Source organism: Leucopleurus acutus (genome assembly GCF_964270905.1).
Source record: "Leucopleurus acutus genome assembly, chromosome: 9".
Taxonomy (NCBI): domain Eukaryota; kingdom Metazoa; phylum Chordata; class Mammalia; order Artiodactyla; family Delphinidae; genus Leucopleurus; species Leucopleurus acutus.
The window spans coordinates 80538733-80557375 of NC_139144.1; the positions used below are offsets into that span (position 1 = coordinate 80538733).

The 18643-nt window shown below is 36.0% G+C and overlaps 1 protein-coding gene across 6 annotated transcripts in view; it reads left to right on the top strand.

Moving 5' to 3' along the window:
• The window catches only part of PTPRZ1 (protein tyrosine phosphatase receptor type Z1), a gene marked incomplete at both ends in the record, with an annotated part of 162261 nt that overhangs the window by 127867 nt on the left and 15751 nt on the right, over window positions 1–18643 (top strand). For 3 of the 6 annotated variants that reach the window (XM_082846332.1, XM_082846334.1, XM_082846336.1), the window contains 6 exons: window positions 2293–2437; window positions 9011–9102; window positions 12072–12157; window positions 15059–15079; window positions 15245–15341; window positions 17526–17608. In XM_082846332.1, the coding sequence (XP_082702458.1) occupies window positions 2293–2437; window positions 9011–9102; window positions 12072–12157; window positions 15059–15079; window positions 15245–15341; window positions 17526–17608 (524 nt within the window). The remainder of the gene's footprint in view (window positions 1–2292; window positions 2438–9010; window positions 9103–12071; window positions 12158–15058; window positions 15080–15244; window positions 15342–17525; window positions 17609–18643) is intronic. The other 3 variants (XM_082846333.1, XM_082846335.1, XM_082846337.1) reach the window with 1 other exon arrangement.

The following is an 18643-nucleotide window of genomic DNA, read 5'->3' on the forward strand; positions in this document are numbered from 1 at the left end:
AATTATATAACCTCACTCTGCATGTAAGTTAATGTACATCATTGGTTCTCAAACTTTAATGTGGATCAGAATCACCCAGAGGACTTGTTAAAACACAGATTGCTGGGTCTTAGCCACAGAGTTTCTGATTCAGTAGATTTGGGATGGTTGGAGAGGGGCTGAAAATGTGCATTTCTAACAAGTTCCAGGTGATGTCGATGCTGCTATTCTGGGGGACACACTTCAAGTATGACTGAAATAGACAATAATACTAACCTGCATTTGTAATTTCTAGGTACCAGGGACTTTGCTAAGTGGCTTATTTCCTTTGTTAACCACAAACTTTCTACTTAGGTAACAATAATTACAATAAGAAACAATGTAAAGACAATTGTGTATAAAGCAAGATACTTTCCTAAATTTCTTTTAAAAATACCGGTACATTCACCGTCAGATTATTTAGGCTTCTAGATGAGTCTCCCTACAATATGTAATGACCAGAGCATATAATTAACATAATAAAAGGTAAAGTTCAGCCTTCTCTCACAAGAATATTAACTACAGCTCAGGGATCAGTTGACTTACTGATTACTGACTTACATATATATATATATATATATATATGGCTAAGGGGGTGGGTTACAATACTGACTTACAATATTCCCACTTTTTATACAGCTTTATTATTTCTAGCCACAACTTTGAATTCTGCTTTTTTCTAGCAAATCCTTCCATAGTTATAAAAACAAACATCTTGGGACATTTGGTTGTCACTTATAGATGCATTTCCTATATGAGTGGATTAAATTCATGACCCTTTCTGCATCATCTCTTCTTACAGAAGGAAGCTATCATTTTAACTCTTAAGTTCTCTCCAGTTAGATATATTTCAATGCTATATTTATGAATTTGTGACTATCAAATTTATTCTCAAATATTTTCAACTAAATTGATAATATTTTCAATTAAATAGATTGCTGTTGTCTCATATCACTAAGAATAAGATACTTGGTATAAAAGCACCAAACGTACCAAATGTGTAGGAGGCAATGTAGACTCTGATGAGGGGCTTAAACTTCGTTATTCCAGAAGTTCTACAGGTAGACAGGATAAGGGCTGTTACTTTGTAGCAGTGTCAGCGTATCATCCTGGTAGAATTGTTCTAATGTTCAATCATCTTGGTTTCACACTGCACACACCTCAGAGTAAAAGCGAAGAATTGTGACTGGCCACTGACACCCTGCAGTTCTGAAACTTTTTTTTAACAACTTAGAATGACAGCTTCAGTTGCAGTGATTTTGAAAATGCTAGAATAATAATGTACCTGATTGGTCACAAAAATAGTTATTTGCCATCTTTTAAAATTAACCAAAGGACAGAATTTAGACATTTTCGTAATTTACACTTGCATATTTAAAAAGAATTTCTTAGATCTGTGCATTCCTTCAATTTACATGCAATAGTATTTTTATTGTTGATAAAGAAAAACAGTTGGTAAGAAGGGCATTCAAAATAACATCTTAAAAGCAACCTACATTTAAATGTTAAATAGTTTGCTGGATTGAAGGGTTTTCCTAATGTAAGGAGGGTTATCCTAAGATTCTCTCTTCATGAAATTATTAACTGCTCCTAACTATTTACCTAACTGTGGGATTAAAAATATTTCCATTACAATTAGTTTTGGGAAATCAAGATTATATGTGGTGATTCAGTAAGTAGCACTGTTTTCCCTGATCATTTTATTTAGAAGCTGAATAGTTTTCTTATTTTAATATTTTCATGTCCCTTTTACTAAGCTTTTCAAGGCAATATTATACTTCTTGCCATGGCACCTCTAGGTTGCCAGTCTTTGTTGGGATATTACAGTTCTTCAGCTCTGATCGGCTGCCTTACTTTATTTTTCTCTTTTTTTGTGAGTTTATTCATTTGTTTTTGAAGTGTAATTGATCTGTAACACTATGTTGGTCCCTGTTACACAACATAGTGATTTGATATTTCTGTACATTTCAAACTGATCACCACAATAAGTCTAGTTACGATCTGTCACCATACAAAGATATTACATAGTTATTGACTGAATTCCCCACACTGTATATTTCATTCCCATGACTCACTTATTTTGCAACTGGATAGCCTGCCTTACTTTTTAAGCTTTGTGTTACTTAAATTAGCTTATGATCATAGACCTTGCTTGTCTCATAGAGTCGAAATTTTAAAGGTAAGCAACAGCAGTGAAGATTACAGTTATTCGGTTGAAAAATGTGCTTTTCCTTAAGCTTAAATATCAACTTTCTCAATTTTCTCCGACTACAGAGGCCAGTAATAGTAGCCATGAGTCTCGTATTGGTCTAGCTGAGGGGTTGGAATCCGAGAAGAAGGCAGTTATACCCCTTGTGATCGTGTCAGCCCTGACTTTTATCTGTCTAGTGGTTCTTGTGGGTATTCTCATCTACTGGAGGTAAGTTGAGTGTTTGTTTTGGATATGCATTTCATAAAGCTCAGATTTTTGCCTTTGTTTTACCTGAATGCTTTTCAAAGCATATTCAAAATTCCCTTTACTTGAGAGCTACCATTAATTTATCCAGGTAACTATGAGTAAGGTGAATTTGTGAATCCAAAGACATAATAATAAAAGATTTGACTGTTCTTCATACTTCTGTCAAACAATTAAAGGCGAAATGGAGGAACTTTGGTTTCAGTTAATATTTAATACAGCATTTTGACAGTTGCACTTTCATATTCATCTAATTAGCATTCAAACATTATCATAGCATTTAATATAAATCTAAGCTTCTCAGTTAAATGCTCCAGCTGTTATAACTTTAAAAGTTATTATTTTAGAAAACATAGTTTTTGATATAGTGAAATATACTTTTATATATAGCAGCGGATTTTGTACAAGATATATATCAATTGCATACTAATACAAAAAATGATAACCCATACACAAAAGTAAAAATGAAGCATTAAAATATAATTTGAAAATAAATGACTATATTAAGATGGATGGGATTTTTCAATTCATTGTAATTTGCCTTGAAGATGAGATATAGCTTTATTCTTATCAATAATCTCTTGAAACCTTTAAAGGACAAGGAAAATTGTACCCACTGTAAGCTTCCCATCCTACAGCAAGCAGAACACACTGCAAAGTGATAAGATTATTAGGGACACAATGTAAATCAGTATAACTGTTATAACTGTGTCTGTTGGAAAACAAGGACTTTATGATGATATAAGGAATCATATCTGTAAACTAAGAAAGGATATAGCTTAGTACGCTATACTTTTGTTTTAAAAGGGAATTTTGTTCAGAAGATTTATAATCAGTTTCTTTTTTTTTAGCAACCTCTGTCTGTAAGTTCATATCACCACTCTTTGTGTTATTCCAAAATATATTCTCTCAGTTTATTCAAAACTATTTAGTATGTTTATTGACTGTTTCCCATGTGCCTAGTACTCTGTGAACTACTATGGGAAAGTATAAAAGAAGGAATGAATGAATGAATGAGAATCACCACTGTCAAGAAATTTATGCTTATTGAGGGGAAAGAATTTTCCACGCAAAATTTATAAAAAATTACACAAAAGTGTATGCATGGCAGCTGAAATCTCTAATGCTAAGAGAGGTCAGAGAAGAAGGGATCTTGATAAGCCAGAATGGGCAGGGTGAATGTAAAATGTCAGGCTTGAGCTGGATAGGGTTCAGAAACAGGAGCTAAAGGAGAAGGGCATTCCAGTCAGGGTCTTATGTAACTTGAGTACAGAGTGTTAGTTTAAAATATGAGCACTCGGGCTTCCCTGGTGGCGCAGTGGTTGAGAGTCTGCCTGCCGATGTAGGGGATACGGGTTCGTGCCCTGGTCCGGGAAGATCCCACATTCCGCGGAGCGGCTGGGCCTGTGAGCCATGGCCCCTGAGCCTGCGTGTCCGGAGCCCGTGCTCCGCAGCGGGAGAGGCCACGGCAGTGAGAGGCCTGCGTACCGCAAAAAAAATAAATTAATTAAATAAAATATAAGCACTCTTAGGGTTTTATGTATGTATTTTATATCTAACTATCAAATGTCCTGATAAGATTTGTTACTCTTACTTACCAATTTACAAATTTCACTTATCTGTCCAACTCACAACCATTTGAAGTTGATTCACTTCCAAATGTAACTTTTTAGATCAGTAACACGAATACACGAGGGGTAGTATTTGCTGACTTAATGACAATGTTAGTGCATTCTTCAAGGTCTGTGTGAATTATTCAAATTCCAGTGTAGCTGCATTTGTGAGCAATATGATTTCACTATCCAATATGGAAACGTTTTCAACCTTTGTGGAAACTACAGCCTGTAGAAAGGTTTAAAAATCTAGTGGCATACCAACAAGAGTCCTAATAGGTGTATGGTCCTTATAGGTTTTTCCAGTTTATATATTAAAACACTTTTCTGACCTAATTCTTGAGGAGAAAAAATAATCGCAAAGTGGTATAATAAATCCTCTCTTTTGCCTAATTTATGTAACTCGGTCTCTCATGTTTTGTGTAAACCTTGAGAAGAAGCATGTCGTAGCAGGAAGACAGAACAAATCAGAGGTGATAAATCTGGATCCCTTTCCCAGTTCTTCCTGACATTTGTTATATGGCCTTGGGCAAGTCACTTACCCATCTAGGAATGAAACTTTCCTCTTTTTACCATTTGGGGGGAAAGATCATCTTTAAGATTGTAGTCAGACTTCCTTTAGGGTCTCTGTGATGAATACAGCATGATGAATGTTGTTTCATTTTTGTATAAGGATCCAAAAAAATGGAATCATAATTACACATTTCTAGCTTTTAATTCTAAATACTGTGATGAAAAGGTGTAAATTAAATAATCAGATTAACATTGATTGATAGGACCTATGTCTATAAGTTTAAAACAGTCATCACTTTTTTCCTCATGGCTGACTGAAAATTAGCAGGAGACATAGTTATCAACACTTAGCACGTAGACGTGAAGACATTCACTGTTGATACAGAACAGATGGACCATTAGATATTGAATCTTGTCATACATTAAATAATGTGCCTTGAAATTATTTTCCAGATATTTTAAGGTATAATTTACGTGAGCCAAATCATAAGTTTTAAAACGCAAAATTACTTCCATAAGGAATATTTTCAGAAAGTTCTTTTTAAAGACAACAAAGGGTACATTTTGGAGAGCTTTTTTAATAGTTAGAATCTGAAAAATACCAAGGCTATATTCAACAAAACAGCACTCATCAAAAGCTGTATAGAACAGAACTTTCCATAGACACACTTGTTCTGGCTGGGGAGAGTGGGAAGAGAAGCAATATGAATTCTCTCTTGATCTTACATTTAAATTTGTGGGTCACTAGTAGCTACCAACCCAGAATGGAGGCCTCCCAGTACCATGCTGCCTTTTAAGTAGAATGTCACTTCCTAGGTAAGACTGTACTATAAAGGGTACCTAAGCCATGTACAGATGATCTTCATCCAGAATTTATCCTGTACTATTTTAATTTTCCCCACTTTTAAGCTTATTGGTATGATTTATAAGATGCTTTTGTTATTTATTAATGCAAGTATCATTACAAGACCACTTATTTTCTAAAACCAACGAATGTTTGATTACATAGCTGAAAAGTATAGAGCTGGTATATACCCAGATACTATGATGAATATTAGCAACATGTTAAACCGCTATACTAATATGTTTTAATTTACCTTTTCCTCTTCTAAGAGATGCTACCTTCTTCCCATTCTCTCAGACACATCCTCTATCCATCCATCCATCCGCCTATCCATTCATTTTTCTCTAGCTACGTATTCCACCTCTCCTTCCCAAATGTTTTGAAATTTTAGGTTAATCTCATTTGAGGCTCAGGTAGACAAGAGAGTCTAGGATGCAGCCTAATACTTTGTGGTTGGTGGAATTTACTTACTACTGGAAATCCGTCTAATCATTCAACCCTTAACACCTATTGTACTCCTGGCATTGTATTAAAAATTGAGTCTACATAAATCAAAAGACATGGCCCCATCTTTAAAAAAAAAAAACATAATGAGGATAAAAGCACAAAACAAATATACTGCAAAATACTATAACCACCGATTAATTAAAATATTTAAAATAAAATAATGGAGAATAATGTCCAGGAAGTGAAGGTCATCCTTGGATTAATTAAGCATACTTTTCAAAGCAGTCTTAAGGTGAGTGTGAATGGAGATTTGCGTTGGGTATAGTAGAAACAGAAACTGGAGTGCAAGAGTCTGCTTAGGAAATGAGAGGCTGTTTCACAGGGAGGAAACCACTGAGTTGTGTTTAAAAAGGAAGTGTTTGCATGGCACATTAGTGACTGAGGCATTTTGGTCAGAAGAACCATGTTTAAAGCAGGGAGGAGAGATACTGAGTTAGAGCAGGAAAAGACATGTTCAATGATCTACAACATGTTTGTGTTATTGGATATGAACTTCAAGGAGAAAAGTCAAAAAAGATTTGGACCGCAGATAGGTAGGGTTTAGGTATTAAAAGATTTGGGGTACTATAATCTAAAAATCTGTAAAGCACAGAACTAGAGCCAATATGTCAAAGTAACAGGGAGATATATTTGGGGCTCGACACAAAAAAAATATCAACAGTAGGAGGCGTAACTTTGGAAAAGGAGGGTCTCCTCTTTGGGCACCATTTGGAGATACTTACAAGAGATTGAGTTTTGAGTTAGTACAAGAAATGTCTAGTAAGTAAAGATGGTTCATAAAGAAGTAAGCTCCTTGTCACTGAAAGTATTCAAACTGGGTCTTTTTAATATGTCAGAGATGCTAGGGAAGGGACTCTTGTATCAGCTGTGATATTGCACTAGGTCCCTTAAGGTATTTTACAACTTTAAGATTCATTGAAAAATAAATAGAAACCCTTTCAACCGGCTTGTGTAACCGTATTTTAGAGGAATCAAGGAGGTTTTAATTCAGTGATCTTAAAAGCAGGTGTATCAAATCCAGTGTTTTCATATCAGCGTGTCAGGAAATACTACATCTGTGGTTACACAGGTAAGCCACACTTTCCCTGTAGTTCCTGCTCCAGTCTGGTGTCAATTCTGCTCAAATGTGGACTTTCAGTAGGATAGTTTCTTTATCATGAGACCTGTGACCCTCATCTTTCCCATTTCTCATTAGTCTGCCATGCTCTTTCACCTTTCCAGGATATGAACCTCGCTCAGGGTCCCTTTGACCCCACATTGCAGTTGATTCTACATCCACTCGTCTTCCTCCTACATCACCTCTTCTCTGTTGAAGACATTCCTGTGTTCTGTCAGTTATCTATGCTCTCACAGGCTTGATTATTAAAGGTTATAACATCACAGCCGAGGGCTAGTTTTTTGCTATGCATATCGTCGCCTTTGAATTTTTTTTTTGGGCTTGTGACATTATATAATTTTGTACTATTCATAATTATAGCAGTGAATTCATTGAGCAAATATTTCAGGGCACCTACAACATGCCAGACATTATTCTTAGCACTGAGGACTAACAATGCCTTAAGACAAGTACCTTGCCCTTTGGGGGCTTACGTTCTGGTGAGGGAGGACCAACTAAAATTATGAAACATGAATAAACAAATATATAAATAAAGTATTTCAGATAGTGATAAGTGCCACAAAGCAAACAAAAGGGGGAAGAATAGTGACTTGGCTGGCAGGGCTGGTACTTTTAGCTCAGGTGGTCAGAGAAGGACTCTCAGAGGATGTGGCATTTTAGCCAATGCATAAATGATGGGAAAGAGGCAAGTGGCCAGAGGGAACATCAAGAACCAGGGCCCTGAGATGATCCTGGCGGGTTTCTTAGAGGGAGAAAGAAAGAACCAGTGGGCTAGAGCCTAGTGGGTGCAGGTAGGAGTTGTAGGAGGTGAAACCGCTGGGGTTCGAGGGGACCAGGTGGCAGAGGGTCTTATAGCCCTTGCTGAAATAATAGAATATCATTGTAATTCCAGTGGGAAGCCACTGAAGAATTCTGTGCAGGAAAATGATTATTGAAAAAAATATCACAAATTGAAGTGTGTCATGTAAGAACAAATGTTACGTTAAAGCTCATTAGGATAAATATCCTGTCGCTTGGATCTTTTAAATGGAAAATGAGATTGGCATTTTCCCCTAAACAGATCTTTCCATTTAAACTTAACCACTCATGAGTAATGCTTCAAATAAATTAAATGACCCACATCAAAGAGTGTCATTAGCAGTATTAATTTAAACATTTTTTAAATTAAGGATCGTTTGCATTAGTTTACAGCAGCAGTTGGTTCTTTGCTCTTCTCAATTGTTTGTAGTGAGAGATGTTACTCTTATTATCTGAATGAAAATAGATTCAGGTGACATTTTAGGTCACGGTGTCGTTGATTCCAAATATATTCATTCTCAAAACTCTCATCAAGGCTAGCATCTGTTGGAGAGAAAATCACCCCTGTTTTTGGTTATATGCTCACTATTTCCTCACCTCGTTTTGTTATTACTGCATTATCATACTTATAATATAAAGCTGCCTTCTTTTTTCATCAAAATGTTACCACACTAGAATTTCATTTCTACGTGGTCACAGCTTGATGCCTTTTGCCAGCAGCTGAATATCCTCAGAACGGCATGGTCCCTTAAATATTGAGTGAAAATAGCTTTGGACAGGCTTTCTTTTCCACTCTGGTCCTGTCCAAGATGGCAAGACATCCTGGTATACGGCAACAGTGGAAGAGTAACTAGGGCATGGAGGTGTCCGACTCCTTGGCACCAACTGCCAAGTTCAAGTGTCATCTCTGCTTCTACCATGTCTGATATCTGCTCAGTCTTCTTCATCTGGTACAGGTAAAGCTGAGATAAATTTGGAGGCTATAAAATTCTCTAATAACGGTGTTTTGTAAAAGTAGGTGATAACTAGATGATTTCCACTTATGTTTTAATTCTGGAGATTTCTGTCATAATCTTTAAGCATCTTGGAAGTTGTCTTGCTGACCATGCCAGCTAGTAGTATAAATTGCTTTCTTTTCTTTCCAGGAAATGTTTCCAGACTGCACACTTTTACTTAGAGGACAGTACATCCCCTCGAGTAATATCCACACCTCCAACACCTATCTTTCCAATTTCAGGTAATAGCTTAAAGTGTGACCCTGAGTAGCTGGTAGATGTTAAATGAAAAGCGTGATGTTGGAAAGTTTTTCCTTATTGGAGTACTTTGCAAATGGCTATAATGTAGATTAGTTAAATGTTTGTGTTGCCCAAAATATTATGTATCAGGCATTCAGGTTTATAACTTGTTCTTGTTAATTTTGAACATTCTTGGGACTTCCCTGGTGGCACAATGGTTAAGAATCTGCCTGCCAATGCAGGGGACACGGGTTCGAGCCCTGGCCCAGGAAGATCCCACATGCCGCAGAGCAACTAAGCCCGTGCGCCACAACTGCTGAGCCTGTGCTCTAGAGCCCGTGAGCCACAACTACTGAGCCCACGTGCCTAGAGCCCGTGCTCCACAACAAGAGTAGCCACCGCAATGAGAAACCCACGCACCGCAATGAAGAGTAGCTCCCGCTCACCACAACTAGAGAAATGAAGACCCAACACAGTCAATAAATAAATTGATTAATTAATTTTTTTAAGTAATTAATAAAAAAAATGTTTTGAACAGTCTTAACCGTACAGGTAATGTGGCAAAATAATTTATAGCTGTTCAGATGTTACATGTTAAAGAACATAAATATTTATAGCAATAAAATATCAGTAAGGAATAATGCTGACTTTCAGTCATTTGCATTCCTTTAATGGAAACCTAAACAACAAAAGTCAGACTAAATCATTGCAGTAAGGATGGCCAGGACAAAACCCACAAAAGTAAGGATAACGTTTAGTTCCCTTCTGATTATCTGAGTGTATGTGAGAAAAGGTTTCTTAACTACATTACGGGAAAAAAAAGAAATTTTAAAATGGGGAGGGTACAAGAAAAACTTGAGCACAAAGAATGCGTGGTTGCCGGAAATACTCTAAGTGAAAATGTCAGTTGTATCCCTGGGAAAACATCAACTGTTTTATCAGAACTTACCTAGTTAACAATATTCAAGAATTAACCAGGGTCATTTTAAGACCCTTACTGACCCTAGAGTTCACACTGTAACTAAGGTCACAGACACTTATGAATTAACATTTTATAACATTTCAGAATGAAAAGTGCTAACAATAATAAAAAAAAAAAAGTTTACTAGAAATGTGCGAATTAAGGAAGCAGAACTGGAGGACAGAGGACGAGACGAGGACACGGAGAATCACCAAACCAGGGAAAGCAAATGGAAACATTCCACTCTACATCTTTGTACAGAAGCCTCTTTTTAAATTGTCTGAGATGCCATATGTTATTGCTTGAGGCTCAAATTCTACATGAAGTTATCTCCTGAAGTCTCATGATTTCAAAAACAAAAATAAAGAAGAGAAGCATTTTCCTTGTAATTTGCAGCAGGCATAGGAATAAGAAGTGTTTTGCTCCTTTACCTCTTTTATCAACTCTAGCAACTCTGTGTCTTTAACCACCACTGTTTTGTTTTTCTAGTTTATATTAAAATTCTTTCTTTTAGTACAGCACAATTTCTCATTAACATATTTAGAATTTTGAGACCAGTTGCTCTTGGTGATCTGTTGTGTTTAGTTCCCTTCACTTTCAAACATACCTCTTCTACATATCCTGTCAGCGTGGGTATGCAAATTAACTATACCATTATCCAAAGTCCAACACAGTTTATTATTAACAATAAATAAAATAATCCAAAATCAGGTTGTCCAGGAAATCCAGAATCCCCTGTTCCACTTCTTAGAAGAAAGGTGCTCAAGGGCATCTCCTCCTTTTACTTGCAGACCAATTCGTAAAAGAATTACCAAAAGACATGATGGCAAATGAGAAGTAGTCAGTTTGCTTGTGGGAAGAGGTTAGCTGTGCAGGATAATATCCATGGTTTTGACGAAGCTTTACTAGGAGAACTAACGATTTAGATGTGACAAGTTATTTCTGTTTTCTTGTCTAATTATAAAAGCTACTTCTAGGCAAGATCCTTCTGTAGGTGTGAAGGTGAAATTACACCTTTGTCTAGTGTTTCTTAAGGTTAACTCGCTAATTCAATTTTAGTATTCAGGTATACTCATCTAAAAGAGAACAGATGGATTCTAATTTTTTTTAAATCAACAAATTCTTGGCAACTGAAGCTTAAAAATATTAAATGGCCTAGATGCTGAACATCTGTTGATGTAGATAACTGGTTCTAGTGAAATGTGTTTGATGTTTCCTTGTCAGAGGAAGGAAATTGTGAAATTGCACACTGTGAACTAGTAATATGTTTAATCTAAGGAAGTCTTTCCAGGAAAAAAAAAGAAAAAACAGAACCAGGTAAAATAATTTGGCCCCTTCACAATTAATTAACAGATCCAATGACTTTGTTTACATAGCATATTTTCAAGTTAGAATTCTTGAAATTTTACAGATTAAAAGTCCCAAAGGTTTTTGACATTATCCTTAATGAATAGTCTGCATATAAATGTTTTCTATTATTTATAGAAAGAAGGAAAAAATGTTTTCAAATGTAAACATCTGACTATTTAACGGAGAGGCATTAAACTGTACAATTTTATAAAACTGAAATTGCACGATATATTATGTTTAGTCCAGGGTAAAATTGAAAATATATTATTTCTGCATTTTTTTCCCCAGAATTTGCAGGCAACTTCCACTCATGTTAAAGAAAGTTATCCATAAAGAGATGCAGTCCATTGATAAGAAGTGAGGCTGTGATATTATTTATAACTTAACATTGAAAATTAAGTTTCTCTTTAGAGTGTGAAAGGAAAAGAGATTCCTGATCAAATCAGAATTCTAAAATGCAGGTTATGATTGAAAGTAAATATAGAGAAAATTGATAATTGTTGCTGAATGTTTCTTGGAACATAAATTCAGTCGGGATTATAGGAATAAGTGAACTTTGAAGTTGTTTTAGAAGAAGGCTCTTTATAAATCTCTATAAATGAGAGGCACGTTTATTTCTGTTGAATTATCCTTTCCAACATGATTTTTTTATTCACTTAGATGATGTTGGAGCAATTCCAGTAAAGCACTTTCCAAAGCATGTTGCAGACTTACATGCAAGTAGTGGGTTTACTGAAGAATTTGAGGTATGATTTTAATATGTCTATTTTAAATAATATGGAAAATAGTAAATTTTTAAAATTCAGCAATAGGCTATTTCTTGACATTGAAACCATTTTCACTTCAAGCAAGATTATTAGTTCCATAATCAATTATGTGTTTAAGATATGTGTTATGTTTATCATACAATTTAGAAAATTGGTTTTCCATTTTAAAATTCAAGTTGTAAAAGTGGAAAAAACAAAAACATTGTTAATTCTCTCCCATAAACTCAGAGCTCTAGTATTCTTTTCTAAATCTGAACTAGTAACACTGATTCCTTTTAATTTCCTAAATTATATGAATTATAGTAAACTAGTAAATTTCATAATTTTCAGCCAAAGTACATACAAGTTCTTAATTGTAAGGACTACAACAGTGTAAATGCAGAAGCATTTATTATACAAGGCATAATAAATATTATACAAGGTAAAACCCCATCTTCTCAAGAAAATATGCATTTCTAAAAAACATTTGAACTTCACAATCAGTGAAGATTTTTCTAGTATTATTCTGTAAAACACTCTTAGATGGTAGGGGCAGAGAAATTTACTGCAAATTTATCATGGCCCACTGAGCTGTCAGTTAAAGAGCTTTTCCAAAATAGGGCGCCATAAACCAACAGTTAGCAATAATAACCACGAAACATAAAGTTACTCTTGTTGAGCGCTCCCTAATATGCTGATCATTGTACTAGATGCTTCTACATTCAACCGTCACCCAACTCTGGAAGTTATTTGTTTTTATTTCTATTCGTATTGCTGATGAAATCAACTTCCACAGAAGTTAATTAACAACTAATAAAGAGCAGGGTTGGGATTCAAACTTAACACTCATGTCCTTTCCATTCTAGGAATTGAGGGATCCCCACCCCCTCCCCAGCCTCTCCCCTTAAGGAAGCATCACATTGCTTTTTTGTCTCCTTACCTCAGCCCCAAGTGCTCAACTGACCTCCCTCTTTGGAGCCCTTTGAGGTCTGATCCTGATCAGAGGATACACCACCATCCCTAATATACGCAGAAACTGCTCCCCACGAATCAGATCAACAAGAACGTGTTTATGGAAGGAAAATGCCAGAGATTAGAAAGCTTTAAGAAACCAAAGGAAAGAGAAATGAAATATATGTTTTCACTAAATTAAAAACAGTAGAAATCAGCTAATTTAATCTTAAAAGAAGTCTAAGTCATAGCTACATTGAATAAGAAAGCAGTGTGAAGTGACTACTAAGTAAAGTGGAATAATATGAAGAATTATATTTTTAAAACATCAAATTATTTTTTCCTACTATAATAGAGGGTACTGGGTGGTGCGGTATTAACTTGTAGAAACTATCAGGCATCCATCAAACAAAATCATAGTTGTAAAAGGGAGAATATGCTAAGGATGTGTCTAATCTTCCAGATGTTAAAAGCCATAAGGAGGGGCTTCCCTGGTGGTGCAGTGGTTAAGAGTCCGCCTGCCAACGCAGGGGACACGGGTTAGAGCCCTGGTCCAGGAAGATCCCACATGCTGTGGAGCAACTAAGCCCGTGCGCCACAGCTCCTGAGCCTGCGCTCTAGAGCCCGCGAGCCACAACTACTGAAGTCTGCATGCCTAGAGACCGTGCTCTGAAACAAGAGAAGCCACTGCAATGAGAAGCCCACACACCGCGACGAAGAGTAGCCCCCGCTCGCGGCAACTAGAGAAAGCCCATGTGCAGCAACAAAGACCCAACGCAGCCAAAAATAAATAAATTTTAAAAAGAAAAAAAAAAAAAGCCATAAGGAAAAATAGACAGTTTATTGTAAAAGTTGCTGATAAGCATATATACAAAGGCAGATTCACAGTTTTCACTATAAAATCATTTTGAATATTATTAAGCAGTTCATAATGATTAAATTAATAAAATAACCTCACATTTTTACTCAAAAAGTATTTTCTTAATTCCATTGGTTTAACTCATAGTCTGATTAAAGAAAACTTTTCATTAACTTAGTAATTAGCTTAATAACTAATAATGCTACACCTTTTCAGTGGTTCATATATTAAATTGTTTTTAAATCTAGAGTCAGAATGACTTGCTCCAGAAGAGGGCTTAAAAGCTTGTTTAGTGAAAGGCTGAGCCATTTTGCTGATGAATCAGATTTATATTTAAGTTACATACTTTCTCAAAAATTATAAAGCTTTCATGTTATTACCTTAATATGTACTAAATAATTGTAAATTCCAAACTAATATATTTAGATAGAAGACATCCCTGGGAAGGATTTTAATTCATTTTAAAAGAGAAATGGCAGAAATAATTTTTCTCTACCCATTGAAGTTTTATTTTAATTAAAAAGAGATCTACTAATTAAATATGTAGAAAGTAGTACTATCTAAATTTTGTTTCAAAAGACATAGTATATATGATAAAAAAAAATTTCAGGAGATTTCTAATGTTTTGACAGCTCTACAGACCACCTAATAGGAAACTGTTTACTCTTTGAAATTACTCAAAATAAACAAACAAAAAAAATGTACTACTAATTCAGTGTTAAATAGTTCTATCATGATCAAATACAATTATATTTGGATATTAGTAAATCTGCCTAGTATGTTAAAATGTGTCATCAAGTATGTGGTTTTTCTCATCAGCATTTTAAAAATTCATCATATTATTAGACCACTGTCCCCTTTTAAAAGTGTTATTTTTTTCCTTTTACATAATGTTAAGGTTCCCAGCTGTTAGAAGTTTTGATTTGCATGCAACTGTTTGAAACATTCTGTTTTGTTAGTATTTGACAAATGTATTTATTGCATGATCATGGTTTTCCATTGTAAACCTAATATGAACACTTTCTTTTCTCATTTGTCGTGTGCTGTGGAATTTGATTTCTTTACTTTTTTGGCATTCATTCCCTCATTAGACACTGAAAGAGTTTTACCAGGTAAGGCATTATTTCACTGCATTTTCTTTTAGCCAAGAAATAGTTGTAACATATAAAAAAAAATTTTTGGATAGATTGTTTTGTTTTTGTCTTCTGTAGTATATTTTAAGGCACTTTGTTTGAAAGGATGTGTGTTAAAACGTTATGCGTACAATTTCTTTACAGGAGGTGCAGAGCTGTACTGTTGATTTAGGTATCACAGCAGACAGCTCCAATCACCCTGACAATAAGCACAAGAACCGATACATAAATATTGTTGCCTGTAAGTATACCCTTCACTCAACTCTGACTTGTTATCATTGTCGTTGTGGTGCTTTTAGTTCACTGTCCTGAAGTCCTCTGACAGCAGACCTCGGTGTAGCTGTTTCAGGACCTTTGTATCAGGGGATGAGACTTGCATTAGATAATAACACTCCAGTTTAAATACATTCTGCAATGAATGACATGTTTCTTTTGAACAAAATAAACTCATATTTTAATCCAGTCCTTTCTTCAGACCCCATGGCCTGTAAATCTGTTCTTATGGTTTTCTGTCATTATTTATACTCCATAGTCCTATTTTTACTGGAGATCCCCCTACTTGATGTGAATTTACTAATAAAATGGGATTTTCTTTAGACTCTATTTTTTCCTTCTACCATTTTCCCTCCTTTCTTGCCATTCTCCCCTGGGGTCTGATAAAGGGTTAATTGGATTCATTCTTTTTATTTCTTCTCTCCCTTTACTGCCTTAGCTGACCTCTCTTTTTCTCCTCCATGAGCAGCTTTCTGGCTCTTTTCTTTAGGACAAGTTTACCTATTTTTTTGTATGAAATTAGCATGTTTCTTCCGTCTTCTTGCAGCACCTCTTATTTACATCTGTTCCCTTTTATTTTGCTTTATAGCCCCCTCCATTTCTTGAAATTCATTCTTCCCCGAAACTTCAACTTATATCCTTTCTTATGTATTCAGTGGGCCTTCCTAGATTCATGTGAACATGGTATTACCAGCTCGGTTATTTAAATTCTGGTTCCATTCTAGTTTCTGGAATGGGAATTTTTACGATCACGGTTCTAAGCAGTTTGCATGGATGCTGTCTTTTATCCCCACAAGGTTTACACCAGTCTTTCCATTTTGATAGAACGTTCTGCTTCATGTTTGTCTTTCTCAACAGAAGCAGCTATCCTGCTGCACATAAAAACTCAGTTGCTTCTTGGACAGGGTGAAGTGGTTGTTAGACCATTCTCTCCACAAGCTAAATAGAAAATACCCGCCGGCTAATTAAGAAGCAGATAGAGATTAACATTTGTTGAACACCTACTATGTGCCTGGCACTGTGAATTCGTCATTTCATTCCATCCCTGAAATAACCTGGCAAGATAGAGGTAATAACAATCCTACTCTGAGATGAAGAAAGCAACCCGGAAAACTTACCCAGTGATACCCTTCTGAAAATCTGAAAACCAAGATACAAAAGTAGCCTGCCATCCAAACCCTTCTTTCCATGGCCACACATCTATTTCTGCCTACATTTCCTGCATCTTTGTGAACTGCTAATGTCACCAAAGTAGTATTATCCCAGAACGTCTCTTTAACTTGTCATAGTTTGGTCTGTATTCATTTCTTCATCCTTGAAAAAAAAAAATAGTCTGCCCAGTGAAATCCCCAAGTGTCCTTCTAGTGACACTTTCCTTTCTTACTACGCAGTTCCTCCAAATATAGTTTCTCTGTAGAACTGAATTTAATCCCAAATGCCTCATTTCAACACATTTAATTATGACCGTGCACCATGTATAAGTTACCACGGTTTTCATCCCCTCTTCACTGAGAGTACAGGATCCGTGTCCTCCGTTCTTGGGCAGTCGTTGCCCTGCTTCCCTTTGCAATAGCTCCTCTTTGAGATCTTCCATTGAAAGAGCTGTTTGCTGTAACCATTCACGGAAACTTTCTAGACCCCTTCTGCTTCCTTCTCTACTTCTTCTGCCACCATCAGCCTCCTGTTCAGAGCATGCATGCTGCCATCCTTCCTGAGCTTTCTGACACCCCCGTCACTCTTCTCTCCCCTTCACTGGCTCTGCAGTGTTCACAGCCCCAGTATCCACCTTTAGAAACCCATCTAAGATGCCAACTTCAGGATTCAACCTCTATGAAAAGGTTTATTTTCATCCCCAACCAATACAGTTTCTGTCTTCGTGTCCCTCTAGGATTCTGCACCTCTCTCTTGACACCGGAACATTCCTCTCTGTGTATATGTCCATTCTCACCTTCCACACTGGAAACCTTGAAAGAGGATTTTGTTGTATTTCTCTTTATTTTTGTCATCTCTGTATCCTCCGAAAGCTGACTAAAGTAAATGATGTTTGCACTGATTTTAATTGTATTTGATAAATTATTATGTAAATATAAATGAACTTTATGCTGAAAAGCAGTTCATGCTATAGTGAAATATTTTCTTTTTTTTATTACAGATGATCATAGTAGGGTTAAGCTTACACAACTTGCTGAAAAGGATGGCAAACTGACTGATTACATCAATGCCAATTATGTGGATGTAAGCATGTTTCAACTGAAATTTTATGAAAATTATGTTAAACTATGAATTTATTATACCATGGTATTGTACATAGAATAGTAATAAGTATTAAATGAAAGATAATAAAAAATACAAATTAGTAGTAAGAGATCCCGTAGCTAAAAGTTTTCAGATTGAGTGGCATTCAAGCTATTGTACTTGGTTCATCTCCTGGGTGAGAGAGGGAATTCAGGCTGAGAAATTACATTCAAGGTAGGATGTATATATTCTGATAGTTTTATAGCTCCTTAAATAAGAGGGGTAGGATCAGTGCTTATTTGGAATGTCCCATAGCTCCTAGCCCATTACTATGTAGGTAGCAGCTGCTAAATAAATTTTGACTGAAAAATTCTCAGGGTGGTACTGGCTAAAAGGCAAACACATGATTTCTAAACCAGTTACCAGCCTTTATCATCCTGGGCCCTTCTCAGGATACCCAGCTTTGTGAAACTTACTGGAGATCTCCAGGGACTGTAGACCACTGACTAACTTACTGGTTTTTTTCCTGTGGTCAGTTGAATGCCAATGGAACTCAGTTATTTTCCTGACACTGACCTTGCAGTCTAGCAGCCTTCAGGTTTATGCTGTTTGGAACAGTTAATTCAAAGAAGTGAGTAGCAAATATAAGTATACAGTAGGCTTGTTGTAGGCAACCACTTCAGGCTTCCATAGTAGGAAGTGTGCATGTCAGACTGAATATGAGCTTTGGAGTTAGAACTGGTTCTGAATCCCAGCTCTGCCATTGGCTAACTGTGAAAGCTTGGAAAGCCACTGAACTCCTCTGAGCTTCAGTTTCCTATCTCCAAATCAGGGATGATGCTTCCACTTTGCATATAAATTAAGGATTAGGGTTAATGTTTGTAAACTATCTTGGCCAACAGTGAGTAATAAGTGAAGGATAGCTATTAATGATTAGCATTGCTCAGTGCCACCAAGGAGAGGGTAAGGAGAAAACACCAAAGGTTTCCTGACTATTATAAACAGCTGAGCCCTAATGCCTCAAACATATTTCAA